Source organism: Dendropsophus ebraccatus, chromosome 1 (assembly GCF_027789765.1).
Source record: "Dendropsophus ebraccatus isolate aDenEbr1 chromosome 1, aDenEbr1.pat, whole genome shotgun sequence".
Lineage (NCBI taxonomy): Eukaryota > Metazoa > Chordata > Amphibia > Anura > Hylidae > Dendropsophus > Dendropsophus ebraccatus.
This window is the reverse complement of record NC_091454.1, coordinates 118,919,217-118,946,724: the sequence shown is the minus strand read 5'-3', so window position 1 is coordinate 118,946,724 and position 27,508 is coordinate 118,919,217. Positions and strand designations below refer to the sequence as shown.

Here is a 27,508-nt window from a genome sequence, read left to right as displayed (position 1 = left end):
AGAAGTGATATTACAGCAGTTTGGTAATCTCTTAGTACAGTACATAAATGCAAGTTTTACATAAATTCAGCTATATACATTAAGGCTGTAAAAAATTTTAGTGTCGTTTTAAGAACGTTATACTTAAGTCTTTGGAAATAGGCTAAGGTTCTATAATAGCCACATTTTTTTAACAAAAAAGGAAGCTGGATAGAAGGACTATCCAACTGACACATTCATTGAACCCTCAAAATTCACCTCATAAGAAGATACCAGTGGTGTACACATTCCTGCAAAATGTACATTAGTAGATGTTAGAACACAATAACCCTCACAGCCACTACAAAATGTATCCTTTTGTACGCGTTTTAATACACTACATATATAGTAATATGCTACCCAGTTGCATTTAAACAAAACAGAACCCCAATAGGTAGATAACATTAAAGCTAGCCAGTGATGACACAGAGAATAAACATCCAAAAGTAACAGGCTCGTAGCACTCTGTTCCCAAAAATAACGATCCTTTATTTGATGCAAGTACATATAAATCCACTTAAAAGAGAAGAACGTGCCAGCTCTTCTCTTTTAAGTGGATTTATATGTACTTGCATTAAACAAAGGATCGTTATTGCTGGGAACGGAGTGCTATGAGCCTGTTACTTTTGGATGTTTAATCTACGCCCAGCAAGCTCCTGAGTTTTGCCAGCACCCTCCCAGATCCTATATTGGACATATTGAAGGACCGGTACAAACCGACACCGATATTTAGCATTAGTATGGTTGAGCAGTGAACCCACTCAAGTTACTTTTACATAACACAGACAATATTGAGTCTATCCATCAGTATAAGCAGAGTACATAGATTTGCTATATATGAGCTGGATGTAATTACCTGCAGTTTTGGAACTTTTGGATTTGAGTTCTTAGGATACTTTATGAAGTTGAGCTATATTCAAATAGTTAAATGGAACATCAATAAAAAGCTCACAATGTATACTTTAAACAGATCCCAGATTTGTTTGATCAATGGCACAGTTACCCTTTCCTAGTATATATGAGAAAATGAGGCCAAGAATGCAGTTTAAACTTAGCCTTATATTTCAATTAATCAATACCAAGATGGTTCAAGAGTAATTAGTGAACATGTCCGCAAAGTTCCTAAAGAATCCCTCCATGCATACTTCTGCACCTGACAGACTTGTGCTCAGTAATATTGGGGCATCTTGCCTTAATTATAATGCTCGCACGCAGTGGTGTGCGACAGAGGTCCGAGACAAGGGTATTCCAGGAGGGACACTTTAAAGTGTACCACTAGTTGCGTAAATTTTCTAAAATCAGTTGCATTTTGAATTTGGCACCGGAATATTTTTCTTCATGCCCATTTTCCCCACCACACATAACTAGGCATTATAAGATGCATCTCCATAGCGAAACTGCACTGTAGAATTACATTACTCTGGATCTTGCACTTGAGATAAGAACAATGGAGAGTGAGAAGCAGGGAGAAGAATAGGACTCCAAAAGCTATTCTGAAACCAAATTCAAAATATGTCATCTAGAGAAATTGCATGCAAAATGCTGCACTATAGTCATGTTTCATAAAACATTGGAGGAACACGTTAAGTAATGTATTTGTATATTACTGTTGTAGCACTGGAGTGTGCATTTAGACAATTCTGTAGATCAACTTAAATAAGACCTATTAGGTCTCCTGGTATGTCTATTTTAGTAAACACTTATATTCCACATGAAAAAAAAGGGAAAAGGACAAGGTCAGGTATATTCCAGCTCTGCCGAAGCGCAGGAGAAGAGGAGTGATATTGGGCCTCACAGGGAAAGGAAGGGGGCTTTGGAACCCTGATCATCATCATCATCATCTTCAGACCGCATACAGACCTAAGTCTCCATGCAGCTCCTCTCTGCCCTGTCCTACATGGGGAGGGGCTTTTTAACCTGTACAACCTGACTAGGAAAAATCTGTATTTTCAAAAACTGTTGTACTGCTTCTCTACTATTCGCCCTGGTGATTTATAAATAAACGAATGTCTTGTCAATAGGCGTGATTCAATATCCACACCCTCTGGCCAAATGCCGGTGACAGTGTCAGCATGTGTAAAGGTAAAATGCCCAGCTGTCTACTGAGAGTCTTAACACTTCAGGGAATTAAATCTATTGTGTCCTGGTTTTACACACAGCATCTTGTTGAAGAAATGCCACAGCAGTTTAGGCCAAAGCTAGAAGTAGATCCACCAAAAGAAAAAAAGTAGGCCTTCCTTTATGCTTCCCATTCCTTTGAAATACACTTCTCCTTTTGCTGAAAAAAAACTGCAGTGTTTTTTCTTCTTTTCAAAAATAGTGCGAGAAAGCCAGAAAAGTGGTTTCACATTAGCATAAAAATATATTTGTTGTGTCTCTATTACAGCTGCAAGTGCTGGCTGACGAGTCTACTGAGCAGAACTGACATCATAGGGATGTATGCTGTAGGGCTGGGCGATTAATCGTGAAAAAAACCTAAACCAAATATGGCCTTTATTAACCAACCTGATCTTTTGCATGATGAGGATTATTTACTCATTCCCAATTTATGTATAACCTTTTTATAATGCTTTCCAAATTGCCATGTGACATTTCTTTTTACAGTCTATGTACAAAAAGAAGCAGTGACCCCTAAGCTGTCACGTGACATTCCTTGTCCATACATACACTATACTCCAGCAGCTGTGAAGCTACAACTCCTAGCATACCCTCATGCATGCTCAATTAATTGTAATGCTGCTATAGGCCATAAATCGCCCAGCCTAGTATGATGTCAGGATTTGTTGGGTCAGGGTTTGCAGTTGTAATACAGACAAAAAGATGAGACCATAATGAGAAACCAGCTGTAATTAGATTTATTGCCAATATGTTTAATATATATGTGTATATATTATACACATTGGACAGGAGTAATTGCATAAATCTCACCTATCTTTATTATTTATAAAAAAAAAAAAAAAACACACACACAACACAACTAATTTGATGGATATACAGGAGTGCTTAGGGAAAATTAAAACTTATTCAAAAGTACTGAGTAGATTTGCATGCAGCACATCTCACTGTCAATCTTATGGGGAAAAACTATTCTGTCTGCCTACCTGCATACATTGCAGCATTTCCAATCTGATGTCCCTACATTAAAGAGGACATCTTAGGCACTTATAATGAGGGGTAGTTTTGTTTACAATCATATACAAATTTCAACATTTTACAGTGGGGCAAGCCTCACCACTGATGACTTTTACCATAAAGACATGTACTGTATAATCACATTATACGGCTTTTAATATAACAAGAAAAAAAAACAGACAAAAAAAATATCACAAGCCCTGTAGAAAATTCCTAATCCTACCCATTTATATATCAACGTCTTTGTGGCTATCTGCACTTAAGAGACAAAATTGGCAAAGTGTTATTACTGGATGCTTAAATTTCCATTACATAGATGACGGTGGTGGGCCTTGCTCAGGATCGGATTGTGGTGGTGGAGAATGTAGGTTTGTTTCCTTATAGACAAACCAGGCGTTTCCTGCCCACAAAATCAAATTCAAAAACCCAAAAGCCTAAAAAACAAGAAGAAACGGTCATTTAAAACTCCATTTAAAAATGTTAAAAGATTATAAAGCTTTATCTCAGTCATGTAAAGTTAAAGGGGCACTCCAGAGACCAAGAAAGTGTGTTCCCCCCATTTTTTCTATACAATAAATGGGGAGCAGGCTCCCCTCAAACTGCATATAAGAGTATACAGTACTTAGGCATAGGGGGAACAGGACTCCTCTCTGTATAGCGCTGTTGGACACCAACTGTGGCAGCAGTGTCATCCCTTACTGCTCCCAGTCAATGGGTGTAATAACTTTATTAGAAGCAATGTAGTAGAAAGAGAAAAAACACCTTTCACAAGCCTCAATTGCATGTCAGTTTCAGTCACAGTATGAATAGCAGGGTCATACAGTAGATGCAAACAATCAATACAAAAAAAAAACAACAACAAGGAATGGGGTTGCCGGAATTTCTGTTTAACCACGCTATGCTGGCAGTAGTCTATCTTGTCCAGTAAAGCATGTTGACTAGTTATTTGTTGCTTTAACATGCATTCCAAGACCACTGCTTAATACAAGTGCAAACTATACTTACCACAGATATGTTCAGACTTCCCATGCGCGATTCAGAACCTGGAGTACACAAGTAGTGTTCATTGCAGTAATCTGCAATAGTGTTTGGGCTGGTCACATGTTTAATATCAGTCAATCCTTTTGCCCATGCAGAGGAACTCACAAGCCACATAAAGGCAAAAATGATCGTTATGAAGAAGTCCTAGAAAAGAAATGGAACTAAAATTATTTATGTTCAGATCACACTACATTTAAAACACAGTTTTGATTTAAAAAAAAAAAAAAAAAAAAAAATTGAAACACTGAATTTCTTGAATCACTTGGATTGGAAACATCATGGGTAATCCTGGGGACACATGCCATGGTGCTAAAGATACCCTGATAGCTGTGTAACACTGGAAGGTCTATTATGTCTGCTAGATAATTCTTCACAACATAAACCTATTTTAAGTGTTTAAAATTAGGAATATAGGAAGAGTGCCTGGAACAGGTTTCTCACGATACTTATGATGAGAAACATAGTCCCCAGGACTATCACATTTTCCAACCCTCTTCTAGCCCAGGCCATACTGCTACTGGACAGGGACCCCCATTCATGTGTGAACATTATGTGTTTACTTACCACTGATATCAGTCATTCAATCCATCCAGGCAGCAATAAGAAGAATTTATATCATTAGTTTTTTGTTTAGTTTTTTTCACTGTGTGACTTAAAGGACCACTAAGAGAAAAAAAACAGCAGCTTTCTTCCAGAAACACAACAACCTGTCTTCAGGTGTGGTTTTGTATTTAGGCTTAGGGTCCTTTTTTGAAGCCAAAGCGAGGAACTGACTATCAACAGAGAACAGATAATAAAGGAAAGACTGAGATTTCTTGTCTTGTCAAATCCATATCAGTCTCAGATTATCTGTGTAAAAGGACCCTTATTCACTTCAATGGAACAGAGTTGCAAAACCGCACCAAGATTGGAGACAAGAGTCAGGCTGTTTCTAGAAGAACGCGGACATGTTTTTCTAAGCTTGGATAACCCCTTTAAAGTCCTCCTTTACTTGTATCCTTTTGTCTACATTGCTGTTGAACAGTAATTTAAAAAATACATATTAGCCCCAGGTTATCAGCCATCTCCCCTACCTTTCTCACAACCCTGTGTTTGGTTGTCAGGCTTCTTGAGTTAGAAGAAACTCCCCCCTTGACCATGTCTGCAGTAGTGCAGAGATTGGTGCAGCGATTCGGTAGCCAAAAAGTCAGCAGAAACCTTATCCTGTGTCTTGTGCAGGATTTTCGAAAAGACTTTATAGCAGAAACATGCAGAAAACCTGTCAGGCTGTCTAAATGTTGGCAATTTTATCTTCTGTTTGCTATTAACATTTACCACTGGGTTTAGTGTTTCTTTAAGACTTCACCATTGGCAGTGTACATATTTAAAGATTGTATGGCTTTGTTCACACAGTAATTTAGCTGAATTTTTCCTGTTATCTGAAGACATTACTGTTAATTCACTTCTATTCATTGTTAGTGCAACAAGAATTAAGTGTTTTATGAAAACCATCAATGTGTGATCTGTGAAGTGCGGCGTGGGGGGGCTAATCACTAAAGCAATTCTTCAAAAGGTTGAACTCCAAAAAATACGAACAAACAAACACACCTCCACCACACACCAATGGTTTATCCCAATCCTAAATTTATGCTACTTCCTCTTATTGCCTGTAATAACTAAACTTAAAAGGATATTCCTAGATTCCCTTTAATGGGAGATGCATAACCATGGTATCTCCGTGATCTACACCCTTTCTGTAACAGTTAAAAGTGTAAACTGTACTTTTAAACGTTAACACCCTTAAACAGCCACAGTTCAGCATGGAGAGATGCAGCTTGGCTACCTAATCCCCCAAAATGAACTGCGTCTCTCCACACCAAACTGTGGAAAGCATGTTGAAAATTATCATGACAGGGGCTCTAAGAATACAGCCCATTTTCATCTTTAGGATGCAGTACTTTTCTCTTTGCTGCACTTTTGGATGTGTGTTATCCAAAATGGTGAAACTGGAAATAACTCATCCTGCAAAAAAAAGCATGTCACTTAAGGGCCCATGATGTATCGGTACACCAGTGGGTGCAGCAGCACTATGAAGAGAGCTGAGCTCACTTCATAGCATGTGGGGACTGGCTGCTATCAGCAGTCAGGTCCTCACTCCTAATGACGGGTGCCTTACTCCTGTCACTGTCCGATTGGGACACCCGCAGTGTGATTGCTGGGGTTCCGATAGTTGTAAATGACTGTCTGAGGTCTCTTACCTTCGTCACAGCAGTCAGCTCGGCGATACATGCATAGAGTCTGACACAGGCAGGCTCTATGCATTGATCGCAGATAACACTAATCAATGTTATGCTATGGCATAGCAATGATCAGTGTTACTGATCTAGGGTAAAAATCTCCCTGCTCGTTCTCACCATTGTTACGGTTCTGAACACTCAGTCCTGGACCAATTAAAACTTTTGAGATGTTGAAAAGTTTTTTTTATGATTACAGGGGCACTTTAAAATGCACTGAAAAAAAAATGCCAACCTAGCCTTACCCGAATGGGCACTGTATGAACCACATTGGACTGATCCCTAAAAAGAAGCTACCCAAAAGCTATATTACATTAAAATACTTTATTATAATTGTACAGAGAATTTCAGTAGAGGATGATTTATACAAAATACTTACAATTAATGGCAGCTTCTTATTGTCCTGATAAAGATGCCCGAATCCAAGATACAAAACAAGTGCACCCATACAGTAAAGAAAGGCAAAAACTGCAATCGTAACATAAAATTCAGCCGATGAGGAATAATCACCAGTAAGGTGCCATTCTGGCAATTTATCTTCACAGAATTTACCAGTTCCTACGAATAGGACATTATTTAACCTAAAAGCACACACAATAGGAAAAATGTTATAGCTTTTCAGTTAAAATATGCACACAAATAATAGAATAGAAATGTGAAGTTACTTTTGGTGATTTTGATGTCTCCAAAATCCTAGACTCCCAGATCTTGGAAACAAACCTTGCCTCCCTCTCTGGAATGTGTGTTGGGCAGAATGAAAGAATTGAGATCTTTAGAATGTCTAACGGCCTCAACTGGACAACTTTGACGTAATTTAGTCTCCATGGGATACCTATATTTTCCCTAGTACTCCCTGATTAGGTGACCTACACCTTTCCCTTCTTCCTTTCCCTTTTTATCCTCGTCTCCCTTTGTCCCTCTTGTCTGATATGTTTGTCCTATAACTGTGTTCTGATAGACCTTTTTCACTGAAATAGCAGTATTTGTATATGTGCACACTAAAGTTCAAATGCCGCGCTACGATTGTTTTGCTCTTGTTCCGCATCTTTGAGCCTGCTATGGCTTCACCTGTTTTTACTGTTTTATGTTTTTTTAAAACTGAAAAATTTCAATAAAAATTAGTTAAAAAAAAAAAGAATGGAAATGTGTGACGGCATGTTTACTTGCGCAGTGCACTGTAGTTTTTATTGGTAGTATTTTAGGGTACATGGAAACTTTCTCATCACTTTTAAATCTAAGGTTTTTGGTAGGCAAGTTATTTGATATTTTTTCCCTAATTTAAAATGTTTCTGCAGCACTGCGTCTGATAGCGGTTTCAGATGAATAGCTTTTTTTTTTTCTCAACATGAGCAGTGATCCGGCTTGCTTTGGGGTTCCCAGCACGTCCCACTCGGCCAATCAGTGCACTGCCAAGCCGCAGCGCGCTGATTGGCTGAGCGGGACATGAAGACGCCGGAAGCCCTGAAGCAAGCCGGAGCGGGGAGCAGGTGATGCATATGCTTCGGCCAGCCAGGGGTTAACAGGGTGGGCTGCTGACATACTTGCAGCGGGATGTGCATCCCGCTGCGAGTTTGTCTGCCCATAGAGTGTAGAGGGCAGGGATATGCAGTGAGAAATCACTGTGGATACGCCCAGTGTGTTTGTAACCTTACAGTTCTGTTAATTAGTTAATTCTCTTTCTGTTTGCCTGCACATGTGCCTCTGCAGCTCCTTCTTGCTGGTTGTGGTTGCTTAGAAACACAACCTTATGACCTATGAGTAATCCGTATCTTTTTACAGAAATACGGATGCCAAACATTCTGTAAAAAATAGCGGATCAGATTGATTTCTATGAGTGGATACGTAAAAAATATCTGGGACTAGGCACTAGGACATGTCCTTTTTTTTTCCAGCATACGGAAATACGGATCCGTAAATTGCTGGACGTGTAAGTAAAGTCTAACAGATTTTTTATTTATCTTCTAGGTAATATAACTTTATAAAAGGAATGTATAAAAAAATAAAAAACTAAGTTATTTTAATGGCTATATTACCATTATATGTTGAGGGAGCGACCTTTGTGTTGGAAACACCTGTCCAAGCCCCCTGGTCCCCACTCCCCTGTACGTTAGGATGCTGGCAGCTACTGTCAGTTTCTAATAACAAGCACCTGCAGAGCTTGGAGTAGGCTAATGGTCCTTTTACACGGGACGATTGATCGTTCGTTTTTGCACGATAACAGTCAAATTCGAACGATAATCGTACGTTTAAACGCAGTGAACGATCAAACGACGAGCAAAAAATCGTTCATTTTGATCTTTCAACATGTCCTCAAATCGTTGATCGTTCGCAAAAAATTCGCAGATCGTTCCGTGTAAACATTCTTTCAGCGATTTCACCTATGTGTGAGATAGGCTTAAACGATCGCAAAACGATCGCATAGCGAATTTTCCATACGATGTATCGTTCCGTCTAAACGCTGATCGTTATAAAAAAAACATTGTTCATTCAAAATCGTTAATCGTGCGATCGGGCGAATTATCGCACCGTGTAAAAGTACCATTAGCCTGCTACACACATCCTTACTACCACCACGGGGCTTTAGGAGTTAAATGAGTTTTTGTGTCAAACATATTAAAGAATTTGTTGATTTCCATATCTTAGGCCCCGTTCCCACTGAGCAAAGGTAGCGGAATTCCGCGACGGAATTGTCTGCCGCGGAATGCCGTTAGCCTCCCGCTTATAATGAGAGTCTATGGGAGGCGCGCGCTCCTGCTCTATACGCGCTGAAGAATGAACATGTCACGGAATTCCGCTACCTTTGCTCAGTGGGAACGAGGCCTTAGTGTATCCATATAAAAACAAAGCGAGCATTTATCGTATATTTTGTTTTGTTCTTTTTAAAAAAAACTTCTGTGATTTGTTGCTATGGCCAAAATTTTTTTCTTTATCAATCTACCCCAATGAGCCATCACCAGACACCAGTTCCCTATGCCCATGTTACTGTAAAGCTTCTCTCTGATTGGTGTTAACAGAAATGAGTTACCAAGACGGCTACCCCTATAATCATGTGCAAATAAAAAACTAAAGGCTATGTTCACACACAGTATTTATGTCAGTCTTTTGATCAGTCAGGGCAAGTAGAACTGAGTAGGGCAAACTTATAATGGGTAGATTTGCACAGCTTCTGTGTTTTCAACCATTCCTGGTTCTGAAACAAGACTGACGGAAATTGTGTGTGAACATAGCCAAAAATCAGAAAAATAAAAAAAATATATATGTTTCACAGAAATCCTTCCGCTCTATCAGCTGCTAAAAGATGCAGACATGGTTAAATAGTTGTTTGTTTATACAAGTAACCTTTTCTAGAGTCGATTGTGACTGCCACATTTAAAAAACAGCCTCTATATTTAATCTAAGTGTCAAGGAGGCAGAGCAGAACTGCTTAAGTGCCATAGTGTAGCACGTATCCTTGACTGCCCTCCCAGACCCTCCTTGGCCAACGTACAGGGTGCTAAAGAGAATCAATTGGGAGCTACATTGGGCCGATTAGGTTCCCAGGAACGCTTCACAGACAGGTCTCCTATCATGTCCAGGGTTGCTGGCTCCCAGCAACCGCTGTAAAACATTGTTTAGTCGTACATGCAAGGTGTCCAGTAAAACGCTGTTTAGTCCTACATGCAAGGCAAGGGGAGAGCCGTGAAATAGTCATCTGGGCAGTGTCTGAGCCATGACTAATCACTCTCGTAGAGTGTGCTGACAGGACACCACTCAGATGACTAGTTCATGGCTCTCCCCCTGTCTTGGGCACAGGATTAAACCACATTTTACCAGGACATGAAGCTACAGAGCCAGCACCCCTGGACATGATAGTAGACCCGTCTGTGTGGTCTGTGCAGCTTCCCTGGAAGCTCAATTAAGCTGATCACATAGACTTACATTGGGAGTTTCAATCACACAAGACAGAGCTGGGAGAGACCACATAGAGCTAGAATGAGCTATGAGAAGAGTAAACTATCAGTTGCTGAGTTGTTTAAGGCTGCTTGTGTCCATGACTAAGCCCAGACCTAGACACACTTTTGAAAACTTTGTAGTTTTAACTATGCCTCCACTCTCAGAACAGCCTAAATTTAAAACGTTTTAGAAACGTGTAGTGATGTCACGATACCAGAATTTTGAGTTCGATACCGATACCAACTTTTTTTTTTCAATGCTCGATACCAATTCGATACTTAAAAAATTATATTTAAGAAAAAAAAAAACAAAAAAAAACCATAAGAATAGAAATGACCCCCCCCCCCTCCCCCAGGTTCAGGTCAGTACGAACCAATTTATGTTCCCTAATTTTATTACTTTAAAAATAAAGTCCCTGTTATTTAAAATAAATAAAAACTTGCCCAACTCTGACTCACTTTTTTTTATCTCTCCGCCTGTCTGGCTGGGGGGTGAGGGGCATTTTTTGCGCTGTGATCTGTAGTTTTATTTAGTACCATCTTTTTATGGGGTACTGAATTGGGTGGTTTCTGCACTTGCTCTGTTTACCGTGTGTAATCAGGAAGGTGACAGGTAGTATGGACAATAACACTTCAGCTGCCAGGGATGGGGGTTGTAGTCATGTAACACACAACTGCTATCAGGTGGGAGGATGGGGGTTGTAGTCATGTAACACACAACTGCTATCGGGGAGGATGGGGGTTGTAGCCATATAACAGACACCAGCCAGCAGGGGGGATGATGGGGGTTGTAGCCATATAACAGACACCAGCCAGCAGGGGGGATGATGGGGGTTGTAGCCATATAACACACACCAGCCAGCAGGGGGGATGATGGGGGCTGTAGCCATATAACACACCAGCCAGCAGGGGGGGATGATGGGGGCTGTAGCCATATAACACACCAGCCAGCAGGGGGGATGATGGGGGTTGTAGCCATATAACACACCAGCCAGCAGGGGGGATGATGGGGGTTGTAGCCATATAACACACCAGCCAGCAGGGGGGATGATGGGGGTTGTAGCCATATAACACACACCAGCCAGCAGGGGGGATGATGGGGGCTGTAGCCATATAACACACCAGCCAGCAGGGGGGGGATGATGGGGGCTGTAGCCATATAACACACCAGCCAGCAGGGGGGGATGATGGGGGCTGTAGTTTTACTATTCCTGGTGTCAGGGCATGCTTACCGGTGACCTGGATTTGTCTGTGATCTGCAGGTTACAGCCCCCTCCCAGTCAGAGTCAGGCCGACTGTAAACCCCCCACATTGTGTCTGCTCCGGAGTCTCCTGCCGGCCCCGGCCTCCCACCTCCTCACACTCCTGCCGCCCCCACCACCTCATAGTCCGGTGCAGATGTAGTGGCTGTATCTCCTGCCGACCCCTGCTCCAGCCTTCTCCTCTCCCGGACACCGCTCTCCCTCTCCAGCCCGTGACCCTGCTCTGCCCGCAGTCATTAGCAGCCGGGGTCTACTACACACAGTAGCCGACCCCTGCTGTATATGGATCGGGCTCAGGAGGGGGGTAATGCCGCTGTCAGTGTGACAGCGGCATCTATATAGTTACATAGCCGGCACTAGCAATAGCTATGTGCCGGCTATTTGAATTTGGCGCCGACGGGGGAAGAGGGTGCGCGCTGAGGAGGTGACAGGTGGGAGCAGGGGGCGGCACACAGAGAACACGGCCGGCGCTCATATAGCTGCCGGCCGTGTTCTCTGCGCCAGGGGCGTTGCTAGGGTCCTAAAACATCCGGGGCCCGGGCCCTCTGAGTTTCTCTCCCCCATTTCTCTCCCCTGTTTCTCTCCCCCATGCTTTTCTCCCCTGTTTCTCTCCCCCATCCTTTCTCCCCTGTTTCTCTCCCCCATGCTTTTCTCCCCTCTTTCTCTCCCCCATGCTTTTCTCCCCTGTTTTTCTCCCCATGGTTATCTGCCCTGTTTCTCTCCCCCATGCTTTCTCCCCTCTTTCTCTCCCCCATGCTTTTCTCCCCTCTTTCTCTCCCCCATCCTTTCTCCCCTGTTTCTCTCCCCCATGCTTTTCTCCCCTCTTTCTCTCCCCCATGCTTTTCTCCCCTGTTTTTCTCCCCATGGTTATCTGCCCTGTTTCTCTCCCCCATGCTTTCTCCCCTCTTTCTCTCCCCCATGCTTTTCTCCCCTCTTTCTCTCCCCCATGCTTTTCTCCCCTCTTTCTCTCCCCCATGCTTTTCTCCCCTCTTTCTCTCCCCCATGCTTTTCTCCCCTCTTTCTCTCCCCCATGCTTTTCTCCCCTCTTTCTCTCCCCCATGCTTTTCTCCCCTCTTTCTCTCCCCCATGCTTTTCTCCCCTCTTTCTCTCCCCCATGCTTTTCTCCCCTCTTTCTCTCCCCCATGCTTTTCTCCCCTCTTTCTCTCCCCCATGCTTTTCTCCCCTCTTTCTCTCCCCCATGCTTTTCTCCCCTTTCTCTCCCCCATGCTTTTCTCCCCTCTTTCTCTCCCCCATGCTTTTCTCCCCTCTTTTTCTCCCCTCTCTCTCCTCTGTTACTTTCTCCCCCGTTTCTCTCCCCCATGCTTTTCTCCCCTGTTTCTCTCCCCAATGCTTTTCTCCCGTTTCTCTCCCCCATGTCTCTCTCCCCCCTTGCTTCTTTCCCCCTGTGCTTCTCGCCCGTTTCTCTCCCCCCGTGCCTGCTCACCTCCTTCTAGATCGCGGCTGCTGCTGTCCGCCTCACCTACCGTAGCGGCCGGAGGTGCTCCTACAACTCAATCAGCTCAGAGCGGGAGCATGGGGCCACTGCGTTAATTGGATGCGTGCACCACGGCCCACCGCAGCGGCCCCACACTCCCGGTTTCCGCTGATTGGATGGAGGAGCGTGTCCGGGCGCTGCGGGCGGCCAGTAGGTAAGGAGGACAGCAGCAGCTGCAATCTGCGAGCCAGATGCGGCCATCAAAAGAGCCGCATCTGGCTTGCAAGAGCGGGGCAGAAGAGATCCGGGGCAGCAGGCATTTTATTCGGGGCATGAGCCCCGAATAAAACTGCCTAGCGACGCCACTGCTCTGCGCTATACCTTATGTTAAACTGCATAATAGTGCAGTTTAACAAAGTTTCGATACCAGGAAATCCTGGTATCGAACTGTTTTTCGGCCTCGAATATCGATAGTAGTATCGATATTTCGGTGCATCGTGCAACACTAGAAACGTGTTAGAAATGCTTTAACAAGATGCTAGCAGCATTCCTTGGATTCCGTTCCTTTCCAAACAAACGTAACACACCACTGTTGAATATCTTCAGTTGCAGGTTGATACTGTAATCTCTGGCTCTAGTGGAACCTAAAAGCTGCTGTACTACATTCAATATCTCTCATTACCACAGTTTTATGTTTTTAATTCTAGCCGTAATGTTAAACTTTAAAAAATACTTCCAAAATGGTCACCCAAAAAAGGCACTGTGCGAACATCCCTTTACCTATAAGATCCCCCCCCCCCCCCACGTCACTTCATTGTTCCTTGTTCATAGCTGTATGCACCCTTGTTTTTTGCAGGGAGAATTGTAATTTTTACAGGATCTATTCGCAGGTACATATAATTTATTGAACTAACCCCAATGCAACCACTCCACGTTAATAAAAGGAGGTATACCAGTGTAATTTTAACATTTCTTTTGTAAAGTTATATAATTTTGTAATACAACTTCAACTTCTCTGCTGCCACCAGTGGTACTGTAGGATTTCAGTAGTCCTGGTCCCAGCAGATAGATATGCACGCTTCATAATTTATTACTCAGGGTAGTTTAAACTATTATATGCCACTGTCAAATCATGAAAGCGGCATTAAGGGGTTAAGGTGGGGTAAGCAACTATACTCACCTGATCGCAAGTACCCCCATCCTGTATTTTACAGGCCCTACAGACAGGGAAGACCTTTAATGGATTGTCTCCCCACCTGGCGTGATGCATCAATATCATGCCGGGAGCAGGGAAAAACTATTTGAATCCCTGCAGCACTGTAGTAACAAAGTTGCGTGGCTCTAACTATATCGCTGTTTATACTGCATTATGTAGACTTAAAAAATAAAAAAACACAAAACACACACCAGCATCAGGAAGTGATCGGATTGTACCATTTTGATTAATAAGGGAGGAGAAATGTCCCCATACAATGCCCCTTACAAAAAAGCATTGGAGGTCCGCAATAATAATTTAAAGTACTACTTACCTAAAAGGATACGTAAATGTGGCTTCAATAGTTCCATTAAGAGTGGTATTGGTTTTACAGGATACATTTACACTGGTTTTTCCACTGTATCCACCACAAGTAGCAAAAGAAAAGATTGCAAAAAACTGAAAAAAAAAATAAACTTATGTAAGGCTAGGGTTTACATCACATTTTAAGGGTTAATCAGAGGCGTATATTGGCAATCTGTCAAAAAATGCCAGTGAGTTATGCAGCGTTCTAACAGCAGGTTCATTTAGGGGGGAGATTTATTACAGGGGTACTCCACTTAATGAAATGTAACCCTGTTCAATTCCCCTGTTTGTAATAGGTTTCTATTACATGAATTGGACCATTTGTCTGCAGCACATTCTGACTGACACCCTGAAGCTGCAGAAAATCCTCCCTTCCTGGTCCACATGGTCTCCAATCCTCTGTCTTCCCCCTCCCTTCTGAGACCAAAGTCACATGATGTGTCTCTTCTGTTGCCAGGCAGATGTAACACCTCATCTCTAACCCCACCCACCACTGACATACCACCAATTAGTAAGCACATGGCCAAGGGGTGGGGAAACAACAGAACAGTGACAGCCTCTAGAGCAGTATAAGGAAATGGAAACAATTCTTTCATCTCTCTATCTCTTTCTAATATATTTAGATAGATGTGTGGCGCAGGGTAAGCTTGTTGTCACTGTCAAGGATTATTAATCACATCTGTCTGGCAGGCAGAGAATGCCAGAGGTGCCAGCATACAACATGGCTAGTTGTCCAGAAGTGAGGGAGTCAACAGTTATCAGGAAGGGAGTCCAGTCAGAGTTATGTGAAGTAAAAGGAAGCAAGACTGTGTGTGAGGTAAAAACAGTGACAGAAAAAGCCAGATTCATGTGAAAACAGCAGCCAGATGACAGCACAGGAGCTGGATTTGCCACAAGGGGAGATAATTCAGCCCGGTGGAAATCAGATGGATTACAGCAGTGATTTTCAACCTTTTTTGTACTTAAAACACTTTTTATACTTAAAAAATCCCGGGGCACACCACCAACCAAAATGGCAGAAAATGACACTAAAACAGTACATATTATACATATAGTTAAAGGGGTATTCCAGGATATTTTGACATTTACTCTACAGATTAGTCTTGTAATATAATCAATTTGTCTCATTAGTTTCTATTACGAATTTTGTCTCTTTCTCGCAATTTTTACATGAGTCACGTGGTCCTGTGACGTCACCGAACCGGAAGAGTACTGACTTGCCGACTCAGCCGGCCTCTAGTTATTCACTTAGCAGGCTTCAGAGCCTTACAAACGGCCCTCCCTGAGCACGGGACGTCACATGACGCCCTGTTCCAGAGCTGGCCTGTCAGTGTAATCACCTCAATCCCTCCCTGTGTAATGATTGCGGACCCCTCAGCCCCGGCCCCCCTCCCTGTGTAATGATTGCGCCCCCCTCTCTCTGTAAATCATTGCGGACCCCACGGCCGCGTCCCCCCCCTCTCTGTAATGATTGCGGACCCCTCCCGGACGCGTCCCCCATCTCTGTGTAAACATTACAATATACAGATCACTCACCCCCTGGTGTAAGCCTGTTGCATCGCTGGACCCGATTTCGGCGCCTTTTTCAAGCAGCTATCCTCAGCTGACAGGCGTTCTGTGTGAGGCAGGAGAGATTCCTTTCCTGCTTCGTACAGAGCGCCTGTCAGCTGAGTTGTATTGGGCGATCTATAGGCGCTCTGTACGAAGCAGGAAAGGAATCTCTCCTGCCTCACACAGAGCGCCTGTCAGCTGAGGATAGCTGCTTGAAAAAGGCGCCGAAATCGGGTCCAGCGATGCAACAGGCTTACACCAGGGGGTGAGTGATCTGTATATCGTAATGTTTACACAGGGTTGGGGACGCGGCCAGGAGGGGTCCGCAATCATTACAGAGAGGGAGAGGGGGGCGCAATTATTACACAGGGTCGGGGGACGCGGCCGGGAGGGGTCCGCAATCATTACAGAGGGGGGGTCCACAATGATTTACAGAGAGAGGGGGGCCGGGGCTGAGGGGTCCGCAATCATTACACAGGGAGGGGGGCCGGGAGGGATTGAGGTGATTACACTGACAGGCTTGCTCTGGAACAGGGCGTCATGTGACGTCCCGTGCTCAGGGAGGGCCGTTTGTAAGGCTCTGAAGCCTGCTAAGTGAATAACTAACTAGAGGCCGGCTGAGTCGGCAAGTCAGCACTCTTCCGGTTCGGTGACGTCACAGGACCACGTGACTCATGTAAAAATTGCGAGAAAGAGACAAAATTCGTAATAGAAACTAATGAGACAAATTAATTTTATTACAAGACTAATCTGTAGAGTAAATGTCAAGATATCCTGGAATACCCCTTTAATAATATAGATTCTAAATGTATTTATACTAACTCAGTGTGAAACCTGGGCCTGTTTTCTTCTCCCCCCCGTGCTCCTCTCCCCTCCCCAGGTTTCTCTCCCCCATTGTTTTCTCCTGTTTCACAGGGGCACCATAGTTTGGGGAACTTTCCCCGCGGCACACCCGACCATGTGTCACGACACACTAGTGTGCCACGGCACACTGGTTGAAAATCACTGGATTACAGGATAGGACTGGTGAATCTCAGGTACCTGTTACTTATCCCCCCGTGAGAAACTGTGTGGGTTCTAGGAAACATTTCCTCACTGTCACCACTGATACTTTTTTCTCTAGGGGTTTACTGTATTAAAAATGTACCTGTAGGGGTTTACTGTATTAAGAATATATATACAGGTACTCCAGTGGATGATGAATGCACATCACCAAGTGATGATGTTGTACAATTAATACTCATCCCATCTAGTAATCACGGAGATCCCCCATAATATACATATCTACAGAAATTGGATCAACACCCGTATAAAAATCAAACATCTTTATTTTAGACAATAAACATACAATAAAATAACCAAGAGGCAATTCCAAACATGAAAAAAGTTCCAGACCAAGTGATTAGGGAAACAAAAAGGAGTGTTTTTTCCTTTTTAAAGTAAGGCTATGTGCTGTAAACAGTATTCAAAGAAAAAAGTGCAAATAGTGCAAACTGATTGCTATTACAGCTTTATGTGTACCGGACCACAGTATACTAAGGCATGTCTTGCTCTACACCCACATAGTGTTCAGTCAACTGCGTCTCATCAATACCATCTATAAAGAGCACTATCTATGAGCTTCTTAGTGCATAAAGGTCTGCACTATGCTCAAATGTAAATATAATCACACATATTGCACAAGCCATATAAATAATCATTGCATCTTACCCATAAAGTCACCGGTCTGGTCAGTTCCCCAACGCACATTTCGCGATCGTAAAGTTGCAACACCCCCTGAGGAAGCAAAAAGGTCGCTTTACGATCGCGAAACGTGCGTTGGGGAACTGACCAGACCGGTGACTTTATGGGCAAGATGCAATGATTATTTATATGGCTTGTGCAATATGTGTGATTATATTTACATTTGAGCATAGTACGGACCTTTATGCACTAAGAAGCTCATAGATAGTGCTCTTTATAGATGGTATTGATGAGACGCAGTTGACTGAACACTATGTGGGTGTAGAGCAAGACATGCCTTAGTATACTGTGGTCCGGTACACATACAGCTGTAATAGCAATCAGTTTGCACTATTTGCACTTTTTTCTTTGAATACTGTTTACAGCACATAGCCTTACTTTAAAAAGAAAAAAACACTCCTTTTTGTTTCCCTAATCACTTGGTCTGGAACTTTTTTCATGTTTGGAATTGCCTCTTGGTTATTTTATTGTATGTTTATTGTCTAAAATAAAGATGTTTGATTTTTATACGGGTGTTGATCCAATTTCTGTAGATATGTATTAAGAATATACCTGAATAAATTATGTTAAATTGCACTACAGGGAAGCCTGCCTTAAGGGGAAGTCCGGGCAAAATAATTTTAAGATATGTCATTGCCCAACAAAAGTTATGAAAATTACTACTAAACACTTATTATGGGGAATGCAGCTATAGTGCATTTTCTCTGCACTTACTACAGCATAGCGTGCTCAGGTCTCTGTAAAGTTGGTGATGTCATGTCACAAACTGTCAACTCCTGCTGCTCCAATCTGTCCCACCGCTGCAGCAGATGTCGGCAGTTTGTGACATGACATCACCAACTTTACAGAGACCTAAACGCACCATGCTGTAGTAAGTGCAGGGAAAATACACTAAGGGTGCGTTCACACCTACAGGATCTGCAGCTGATTTTCTGCAGCAGATTTCAGTTAAATAACTGAACACAGCATCAAATCTGATGCTGTGTTCAGTTATTTAACTGAAATCTGCTGCAGAAAATCAGCTGCAGATCCTGTAGGTGTGAATGCACCATAAAGGTGCATTATTCATAATAAGTGTCTATTAGTAATTTTCATAATTTTAAGATGTTTTTGCCCAACAAAAGTTATGAAAATTACTAATAGACAGTTAATATGTGGAATGCCCCTATAGTGCATTTTACCTGCACTTACTACAGCATGGCGCGTTTAGGTCTCTGTAAAGTTGGTGATGTCATGTCACATAATCTACCGACATCTGCTGCAGTGGTGGGACTGATTGGAGAAGCAGGTGTCGGCAGTTTATGTGACATGACATCATAAACTTTACAGAGACCTGAGCACGCCATGCTGTAGTAAGTGCAGGGAAAATGCACTGTAGGTGCATTCCCCATAATAAGTGTCTAGTAGTATTTTCATAACTTTTGTTGGGCAATAACATATCTTAAAATTATTTTACCTGAACTTCCCCTTTAACTCATGAGGTGTGCTATAGAGAGGATACGCTTAACCCCTTAAGGACGGGGCCCATTTTAGTTTTTGCGTTTTCGTTTTTTCCTCCTTGTGTTTAAAAGGCCATAGCACTTGCATTTTTCCACCTAGAAACCCATATGAGCCCTTATTTTTTGCGTCACTAATTGTACTTTGTAATGACAGGCTGAATTTTTGCATTTGGTACACTACGAAAAGAGAAAAAAATTCAAAGTGTGGTGAAATTGAAAAAAAAAACTGCATTTCTTTTATTTGGGGGAACTGTGTTTTTACGCCATTTGCCCTGGGGTAAAACTGACTTGTTATGCATGTTCCACAAGTCGTTACGATTAAAACGATATATAACATGTAGAAGTTATATTGTATCGGATGGCCTATAAAAAATTCAAACCATTGTTAACAAATATACGTTCCTTAAAATCGCTCCATTCCCAGGCTTATAACGCTTTTATTCTTGGGTCTATGGGGCTGTGTCAGGAGTCATTTTTTGCGCCATGATGTGATCTTTCTATCGGTACCTTGATTGCGCATATACGACTTTTTATTAAATTTTTTTCTGGATTTGATGCGACCAAAAATGCGCAATTTTGCACTTTGGGATTTTTTTGCACTGACGCCGTTTACCGTGCGAGATCAGGAATGTGATTAATTAATAGTTTGGGCGATTACGCACGCGGCGATACCAAACATGTTTATTTATTTATTTCACACGAACAAAAGATATCGGCTGGCACACCAGTCACTGCGTAATGCAAGCTCGGGCTCTGTACTGTAGCTTGACCCGTTGTTACACCATCGGGGGGTGCTCTGCCGGAAACATAATTCATACCTTCTTACGTGGAGAAACAGTAGCGGCACTCTCCCATAGGTATAAAATGCTTTATTTCATAGGCAGAAGCAAAGGACAAACAGTGCAATCCAAAGGAAGAGCTACGAATCGTTTCGCGCTACACGCGCATCAACAGGCTCATGTTCCCATACGTCCCTGGCGCATCTTAAATACGTCAGCACACGTTGATAATATACAATATAACAGTGCAAAAAAATACATACACATACAGTTATAAATAATAAAATCAAAGGTAACCAAAAGACAATGAATCTACAATAACAGAATCTACAGAACGGAATCTACAAAAAAGCTGACATTTCATTCCTATCGTTTAATCCCAAAGGGCCCATGGCTCCCGTCCGGATGGGAGCCATGGGCCCTTTGGGATTAAACGATAGGAATGAAATGTCAGCTTTTTTGTAGATTCCGTTCTGTAGATTCTGTTATTGTAGATTCATTGTCTTTTGGTTACCTTTGATTTTATTATTTATAACTGTATGTGTATGTATTTTTTTGCACTGTTATATTGTATATTATCAACGTGTGCTGACGTATTTAAGATGCGCCAGGGACGTATGGGAACATGAGCCTGTTGATGCGCGTGTAGCGCGAAACGATTCGTAGCTCTTCCTTTGGATTGCACTATTTGTCCTTTGCTTCTGCCTATGAAATAAAGCATTTTATACCTATGGGAGAGTGCCGCTACTGTTTCTCCACGTAAGAAGTTATTTATTTATTTGTTTACTTTTATTTAAAACCTGGGAAAAGGGGGGTGATTCAGACTTTTATTAGGGGAGGGGGCTTTTTACTATAAACATTTTTTTTTTTTTTTTTTTTTTTTTTACACATATACATATAGGGGACTTCTAGTATATACACTTTGATCTCTCATTGAGATCTCTGCAGCATAGATATGCTGCAGAGATCAATGAGATAGGCACTCGTTTACTTCCGGCTGCTGCAGCCGGAAGTAAACGAGTGCCGAGCCGGGGACGGCACCATCTTGGACGAGTCCCCGGCCGGCATCAGTAACAGAGATCGCTCCTCCGGGACAACGTCCCGGAGGAGCGATCTCCCCCACTAGACACCAGGGAACGGTTGCCTCCGGTAATCGGAGGCAGCTGTCAACTTTGACAGCTGACTCCGATTAGCTAATAGCGGCGGTCCCGGGCTACACGCGGCACCCGGGACCGTGGCGCTTCAAAGCGGGGTCGCCGCGCGGCCCCGCTTTGATGTGCTAATGAGGACATATGACGTACGGGTACGTCATATGTCCTTAAGAGGTTAAGGGACCTGAACGCCCCCCCCCCCCCCCCCAAATTCCCTCGGAATCTCAAAGAACTCACAATACCCCAATAAGAATGGCTGTTGTTGATAACAGATCGATAAGATATTTTGCTTCCAATGTTAAACCCTTTATGACAGAACCCATTGATGCCCGGATCTCCGGGTCAAGTTAATGCAAGGTTCCTCCCCGCCTTCTTAGAGCCATAGTGCTTTTATTTTTCCACCTACAGGGCTGGTTGGAGGAGTCATTTTTTGTGCCATGATCTCTAGTTTTTATTGGTCTAAGAAAATTTTTTATTGCTTTTTATTTTTTTTTCTAATATATCTATATAATGACAGGATTACAGCTGCCTGTCATTATGCTGGGCTCCCGGGACAATGATGTGTGCGGGACCGCTCTCACTGCAGCAGTGCATACACATCCAACCCCTCTGACAGTCAGGAAGGTATATATACGCTCCTACTGCCCAAGGTATGTGCAGCAGGAACCCTAAATATACCGATTGCTAATGTGAAGGGGTTAAACAGTAGCAGGTTGAGCCAGAGATGGGCAGATACTTGGCAGTTGACTCTAAGGTGCAATGCATGCTAGGAAATGTAGTTTCCTGGCCAACGCCATCTGGGATATAGACTGGCTTTTAGAAAAAGTTGTAGATCAGGAACAGAGGCAGCTAGAAAATTGGTATACTTCCCAAATTACTCAGGGGGACTTGGCGAGTTAGGGTGTTATTACATGGGACGATTATGGTTTGAAAAATCTTTATATTGTTCGGACTTTAACGATAATCGTTTAGTGTAATAGCGGAAAATTAAATGACCGAGAAATCGTTGGTCGTTTCATAGATTTTTGATACTTTGCAAGTCGTTAGCATGTAATAAGACGTTGTTTGGTCGTTCGCAGTAGCAACAACAGGACGACCGCAAGATCAATCATAAGTAACAATCATCGTTCCGTGTCATGGGGTGAACGATTTCAGGTCGTTTGCCATAGTGGTCGTTTGAGATTAAAGGAGAAGTCTGGGTAAAATTTTTATTAAAGTATTGTATGGTCCTCAAAAAGTTATACAAATCACCAATATACACTTATTACAGGAAATGCTTATAAAGTGCTTTTTCCCTGCACTTACTACTGCATCAAGGCTTCACTTCCTGGATAAAATGGTGATGTCACGACCCGACTCCCAGAGCTGTGTGGCTGCTGGAAAGGATGCTCAGTGTCTCTCCAGTGCCCCGTGTCCCTCAGCCAACATCCTCTCCAGCAGCCACAGCCCGCACCGCTCTGAGAGTCGGGTTGTCACATCACCATGTTATTCAGGAGGTGAAGCCTTGATGCAGTAGTAAGTGCAGGGAAAAAAACACTTTATAAGCATTTCCTGTAATAAGTGTATATTGGTGAGTTGTACAACTTTTGGAGGGCAATACAATACTTTAATAAAAAATTTCAATGGACTTCTTTAATCGTCCAAAAAATCGCTTTGTGGAATAGGAAACAAAGACCAGATAGGTTTTGGAGCATTTCATTTTTTAGCTTTTTAGTGAAATACCCCTTTAGGGTGCGTTCACACCTACCGCATCCGCAGCTTATTTTTCCGCGGAAATCCGCAGGTCTGGTAGTGCAGATTTCAACCTGCGAGAAATCCGCGTATGTGTGCGTTTTGCGTTTTTTCCGCAGCAAGTTTATCGCAACTAAAATGTCAGTTTAGAATGAGAGACATTTTAAACTGACATTTGTTGCGATAAACTTGCTGCGGAAAAAACGCAAAACGCACACATACGCGGTTTTCTCGCAGGTTGAAATCTGCACTACCAGACCTGCGGATTTCCGCGGAAAAATAAGCTGCGGATGCGGTAGGTGTGAACGCACCCTTAAGCAAGTATGCCTGCTATTTGGCATATAAAAGCCACAGAAGAACTTCTGACTACTATTTGCATTTTAACGCCAGTCACTGCACTATTTAAAAGCATGGGGCTTGACAAAAAAGCATTAGTTACTGGATATATTACAATTTAAGGCAGATAAATAACTTAAATGGTTATTCCCATCTCAGTTAATATTTTTGCAAATACAATTATTTAGTAAACTTGCGTCCTTCTCCTGTTATGTTGCTTCCCCCCCCCCCCCCCCCCATTGTTAACAGCTTGTTGTCTAGGTTTCAGACCACCACTCTGCTCTAAAAGCAGTGGTCTGGCTGGTATGTATACTTAGGGTGCGTTCACCCTGCAGATCCCTGCCCTGTACACTCTATAGGCAGACAAACTCACAGCGGGATGCACATCCCGCCCTGTTAACCCCCGCTGCTGGAGCGTATACATCACCTTCTCCACGCTCCCGCTTGCTTCGGGGCTCCTGCCTCCCTGCCGCAGCGCACTGATTGGCTGAGCGGGACGTGAAAACGCCGGAGGGGGAGCAAGTGATGTATGCGCTCCAGTGGGGGGGGGGTTAACGGGGCAGCCTGCTGACATGCTCACAGCAGGATTTGCATCCCACTGCGAGTTTGTCTGTCAATAGATTGTACAAGGCAGGGATCCGTAGCGGATCTTGCTGCGTATCTGTTACATGTGAACACACCCTTAGGGTGCGTTCACACCTACAGGATCTGCAGCAGATTTGATGCTGTGTTCAGTTATTAAATGAAATCTGCTGCAGAAAATCAGCTGCAGATCCTGTAGGTGTGAACGCACCATTATAGTGTATCTGTAGATAGATAGATGGATGGATAGACCATGGCTAGAGATGAGCGAACCTCGAGCATGCTCAAGTCGATCTGAACCCGAACTTTCGGCATTTGATTAGCGGTGGCTGCTGAACTTGGATAAAGCCCTAAGGCTATGTGGAAAACATGGATATAGTCATTGGCTGTATCCATGTTTTCCAGACACCCTTTGAGCTTTATCCAAGTTCAGCAGCCCCAGCTAATCAAATGCCGATCGTTCGGGTTCAGATCGACTCGAGCCCGGTTCGCTCATCTCTAACCATGGCGGTTGGTAACCTAGACAATGAGCTGTCAACGGTAGGAGAGCAGCATATATTTTCATTTGAATCAGAAAAGAGGATGCTGAAGCCATTACTTTTACTGAGAACACTATATTACTAAGTTCTGTGTCTGGGGCAATTTTGACACCACAGTACCCCTTTAGGGGTGCATTCACACGTACAGGATCCGCAGCAGATTTGATCCGGTGTTCAGTTATTCAGATTATGTGTGAAGCTACCCTAAAGCAGCATGCCAGCCACAAGTTGTCACTTATTTTGCCCAAGAACATACAGAAGTTCAGTAAAAAATCAAAAGTATCCAATCACCAAGGTATTTTTCTTACCTTGATCCTGGCACCCCTTAGACCCTAAAATGCCCGCTCTGCAAGGCCCCAAGCAGTAGTTGTCAGATCACAGGATCTTTACCCCACCTCCACAGGCTTAGGGCCCTATTCCACGGGCCGGACAACGATGTAAACGAGCGCCGATTTGCTAGATCGGCGCTAGTTTACTGGGCCTATTCCACAGCCCCAATGATTGTTAAGCGAGGGCTGCAGGGACATAGTTATCGATGTCCTTGCAGCCCTTGCAGCATACATTACCTAGCAAGGCTTCTCCTGCGCTCTCAGGCCGCACCAAAGCTGACCCGGGGAGAAAGACGGAGCGGAGGAGAAGTCCTGCCAGGTAATGTATGCTGCTTGGATCGTCGGTCACCACCGCGCACCGCTATTCCACAGTAGCAATGTGCGGGTGGCAAACGACGATTTTAGGTTTGAACCTAAATGAACGATCAGCCGATGACACGATCGGCTGATCGTTCTCTCTATTCCACCGAGCGATAATTGACCAAATCGGCCGATTATCGCTCCCGTGGAATAGGCCCCTTACCCATAGCTACTTCTGCTAACAGGACCCTGCAGAATTGGGAAGGTAGCCTAGAGCCCAAAGACCACCCTCAGAAATGCTCAGATATGTAACGTGGGGATGTGGTCACGTCACAAAATGGCAGTGGGTAAAGTGGGAGTTTAACCGGAATACCTCTTTAGGGTAAAAACCCACACACCGTATCTAATCGGCTGCGTATTTGCTGCGTATCGCAGCAGTGAATACGCTGCGTATACGGTGTGTGGGTTTATACCCTTAACGACCCATGACGTACCCATATGTCATGGCGCATCCCCCCCCGCACAACCCCTCGTCATGTAATCACAGAGTGGAAATTCGTGGTTTGGGTCGGGCTTCAGCAATGATATGACACTGATACCTGCTTAGCGCTCAATTAATTTGGGCATCAGCAGCCTGTAATCATCGAGCAATGACTTCGTTAGGGCTCTATTACAGGGAGCAATAATCAGCAAAATCAGACTCATTATCTCTCTGTGTAATGGTACTTTTACACGGAGCGATAATTCGCCCGATTGTTCATTCAAAGTCGTTAATCGTGCAATGTTTTTCTTATAACGATCAGTGTTTAGACGGAACGATACATCGTACGGAAAAATAGTTTTGCGATCCCTTAAGCCTATCCCATACATAGGTGAAGTTGTTGAAAGACTGTTTACACAGAACGATCTGCGAATATTTTGCAAACGATCGACGATTTGAGAACATGTTGAAAGATCAAAATGAACGATTTCTCGCTCGTCGCTTGATCGTTCGCTGCATTCACTTGGAAATGCAAATTCGACCGATATATTGTCCCGTGTAAAACCACCATAATAGAGAGAATGATCCAGCAATGAAATCATCATCAGTCTATTACTCTGGGCTGCTGCAGACCAGATACATAGATTGCCGAGCCTGGATCAGGGTAATTTGAAACCTGGGTCCTGGCCGGCCAGTCAATGGATCAATTGATAGCTGTCCCTGCTTGCTTTGCCTAACTAGCAATACTGTGATAGGACCAGGGCTTCTAAAGTCTTGCAGTTCTCAACAGAGCCACTGGTGGCAGTAAAGGGGCTGTTCCATCCCTTACAGATGCCAGTCAATGAAAACATGGGTAAAAAATAAATACATTTTAAAAATATACTACAAAGCTGTATAACATTATGAAAAATGTAAAATATAAATAATTTTGTCCTTCTAGTATATCCCTATAATCAGCATCCCATTCTCCCTGTATTAGCACAGACCTAACAACACTTCATGCTATCTCCATCTATACAGGACTGTTACAAAGTACCAGCTACAGGCCTGCCGCACTACTATATGACTGCAGGTGTGAACAGATCCTGGACTGTGCCTCTGGGGGGGTAGTGCTGATCCCCACCACTAGCTCCACTAGCTATGCAGCAGCTGCACTGTAACATTCCCCGGAGCCTGTGACAGGGGCTCCACCCACACTTGGCATGTAAGGAGAGCCAGCGCCCATACAGCACGGCTGCAGACCGTACACCAGCGCAGTGTGAACAGGAGCAATAACATGTATGTCCGCGTCACTCCAGCGCCCATCATGTGACGTACAGTGGGTTTCCTGTCAGCTACTCCGCCCGGGCCCTGTCCCCGCACATGGCGGCCCCGTACTCACCCACTCCAGCACCTTGATGAACCCCAGGGGCTCCTTCAGCGGGCTGAGGTTAAGCTGCAGGCCGGACATTTTCTGTAACGGCAGAAAGAGAATAAGAGCGGGCTACAAGAGCACGGCTCACACCGGAACACGGACGAGTGTGGCGGCCTTCTTTCCTACCTGAGTCAGCCGGTTCATTAGCTACGTCAGGTCTACACCTCCCCGGGGAGGGAAAAGCTCGCAGGGCCGACAAGTTACGGCGCCACCTAGAGCCCCGCACAGCTCCCGCCCTGATGCTGTGACGTCACCGCGCCGGCGTAAGTGACAGCGCTGCCGCCGTGTACAGGAGGCCACCTGATCGTGTATATTCAGCACAGCCCGGGCTGACCGTTACCGGACCGTCGACTGTAACCGGGGGCCAACCTAATGCTCTAAGCTCCTGTAACGTACAAGAGCGGGCGATGCTAAAGGGG

General features: G+C 43.7%; 1 protein-coding gene across 1 annotated transcript; it reads right to left on the bottom strand.

The window, feature by feature from the left end:
• Window positions 1-2,964: 2,964 nt before the first annotated feature.
• Window positions 2,965-27,508, bottom strand: SYPL1 (synaptophysin like 1). Its single transcript, XM_069977603.1, has 6 exons — window positions 27,216-27,508; window positions 27,057-27,128; window positions 14,623-14,747; window positions 6,844-7,045; window positions 4,156-4,335; window positions 2,965-3,584 (listed from the first exon to the last, which is right to left on the bottom strand). The coding sequence occupies exons 1-6, from the start codon at window positions 27,231-27,233 to the stop codon at window positions 3,459-3,461; spliced, it is 723 nt and encodes a 240-aa protein (XP_069833704.1). The 5' UTR covers window positions 27,234-27,508; the 3' UTR covers window positions 2,965-3,458.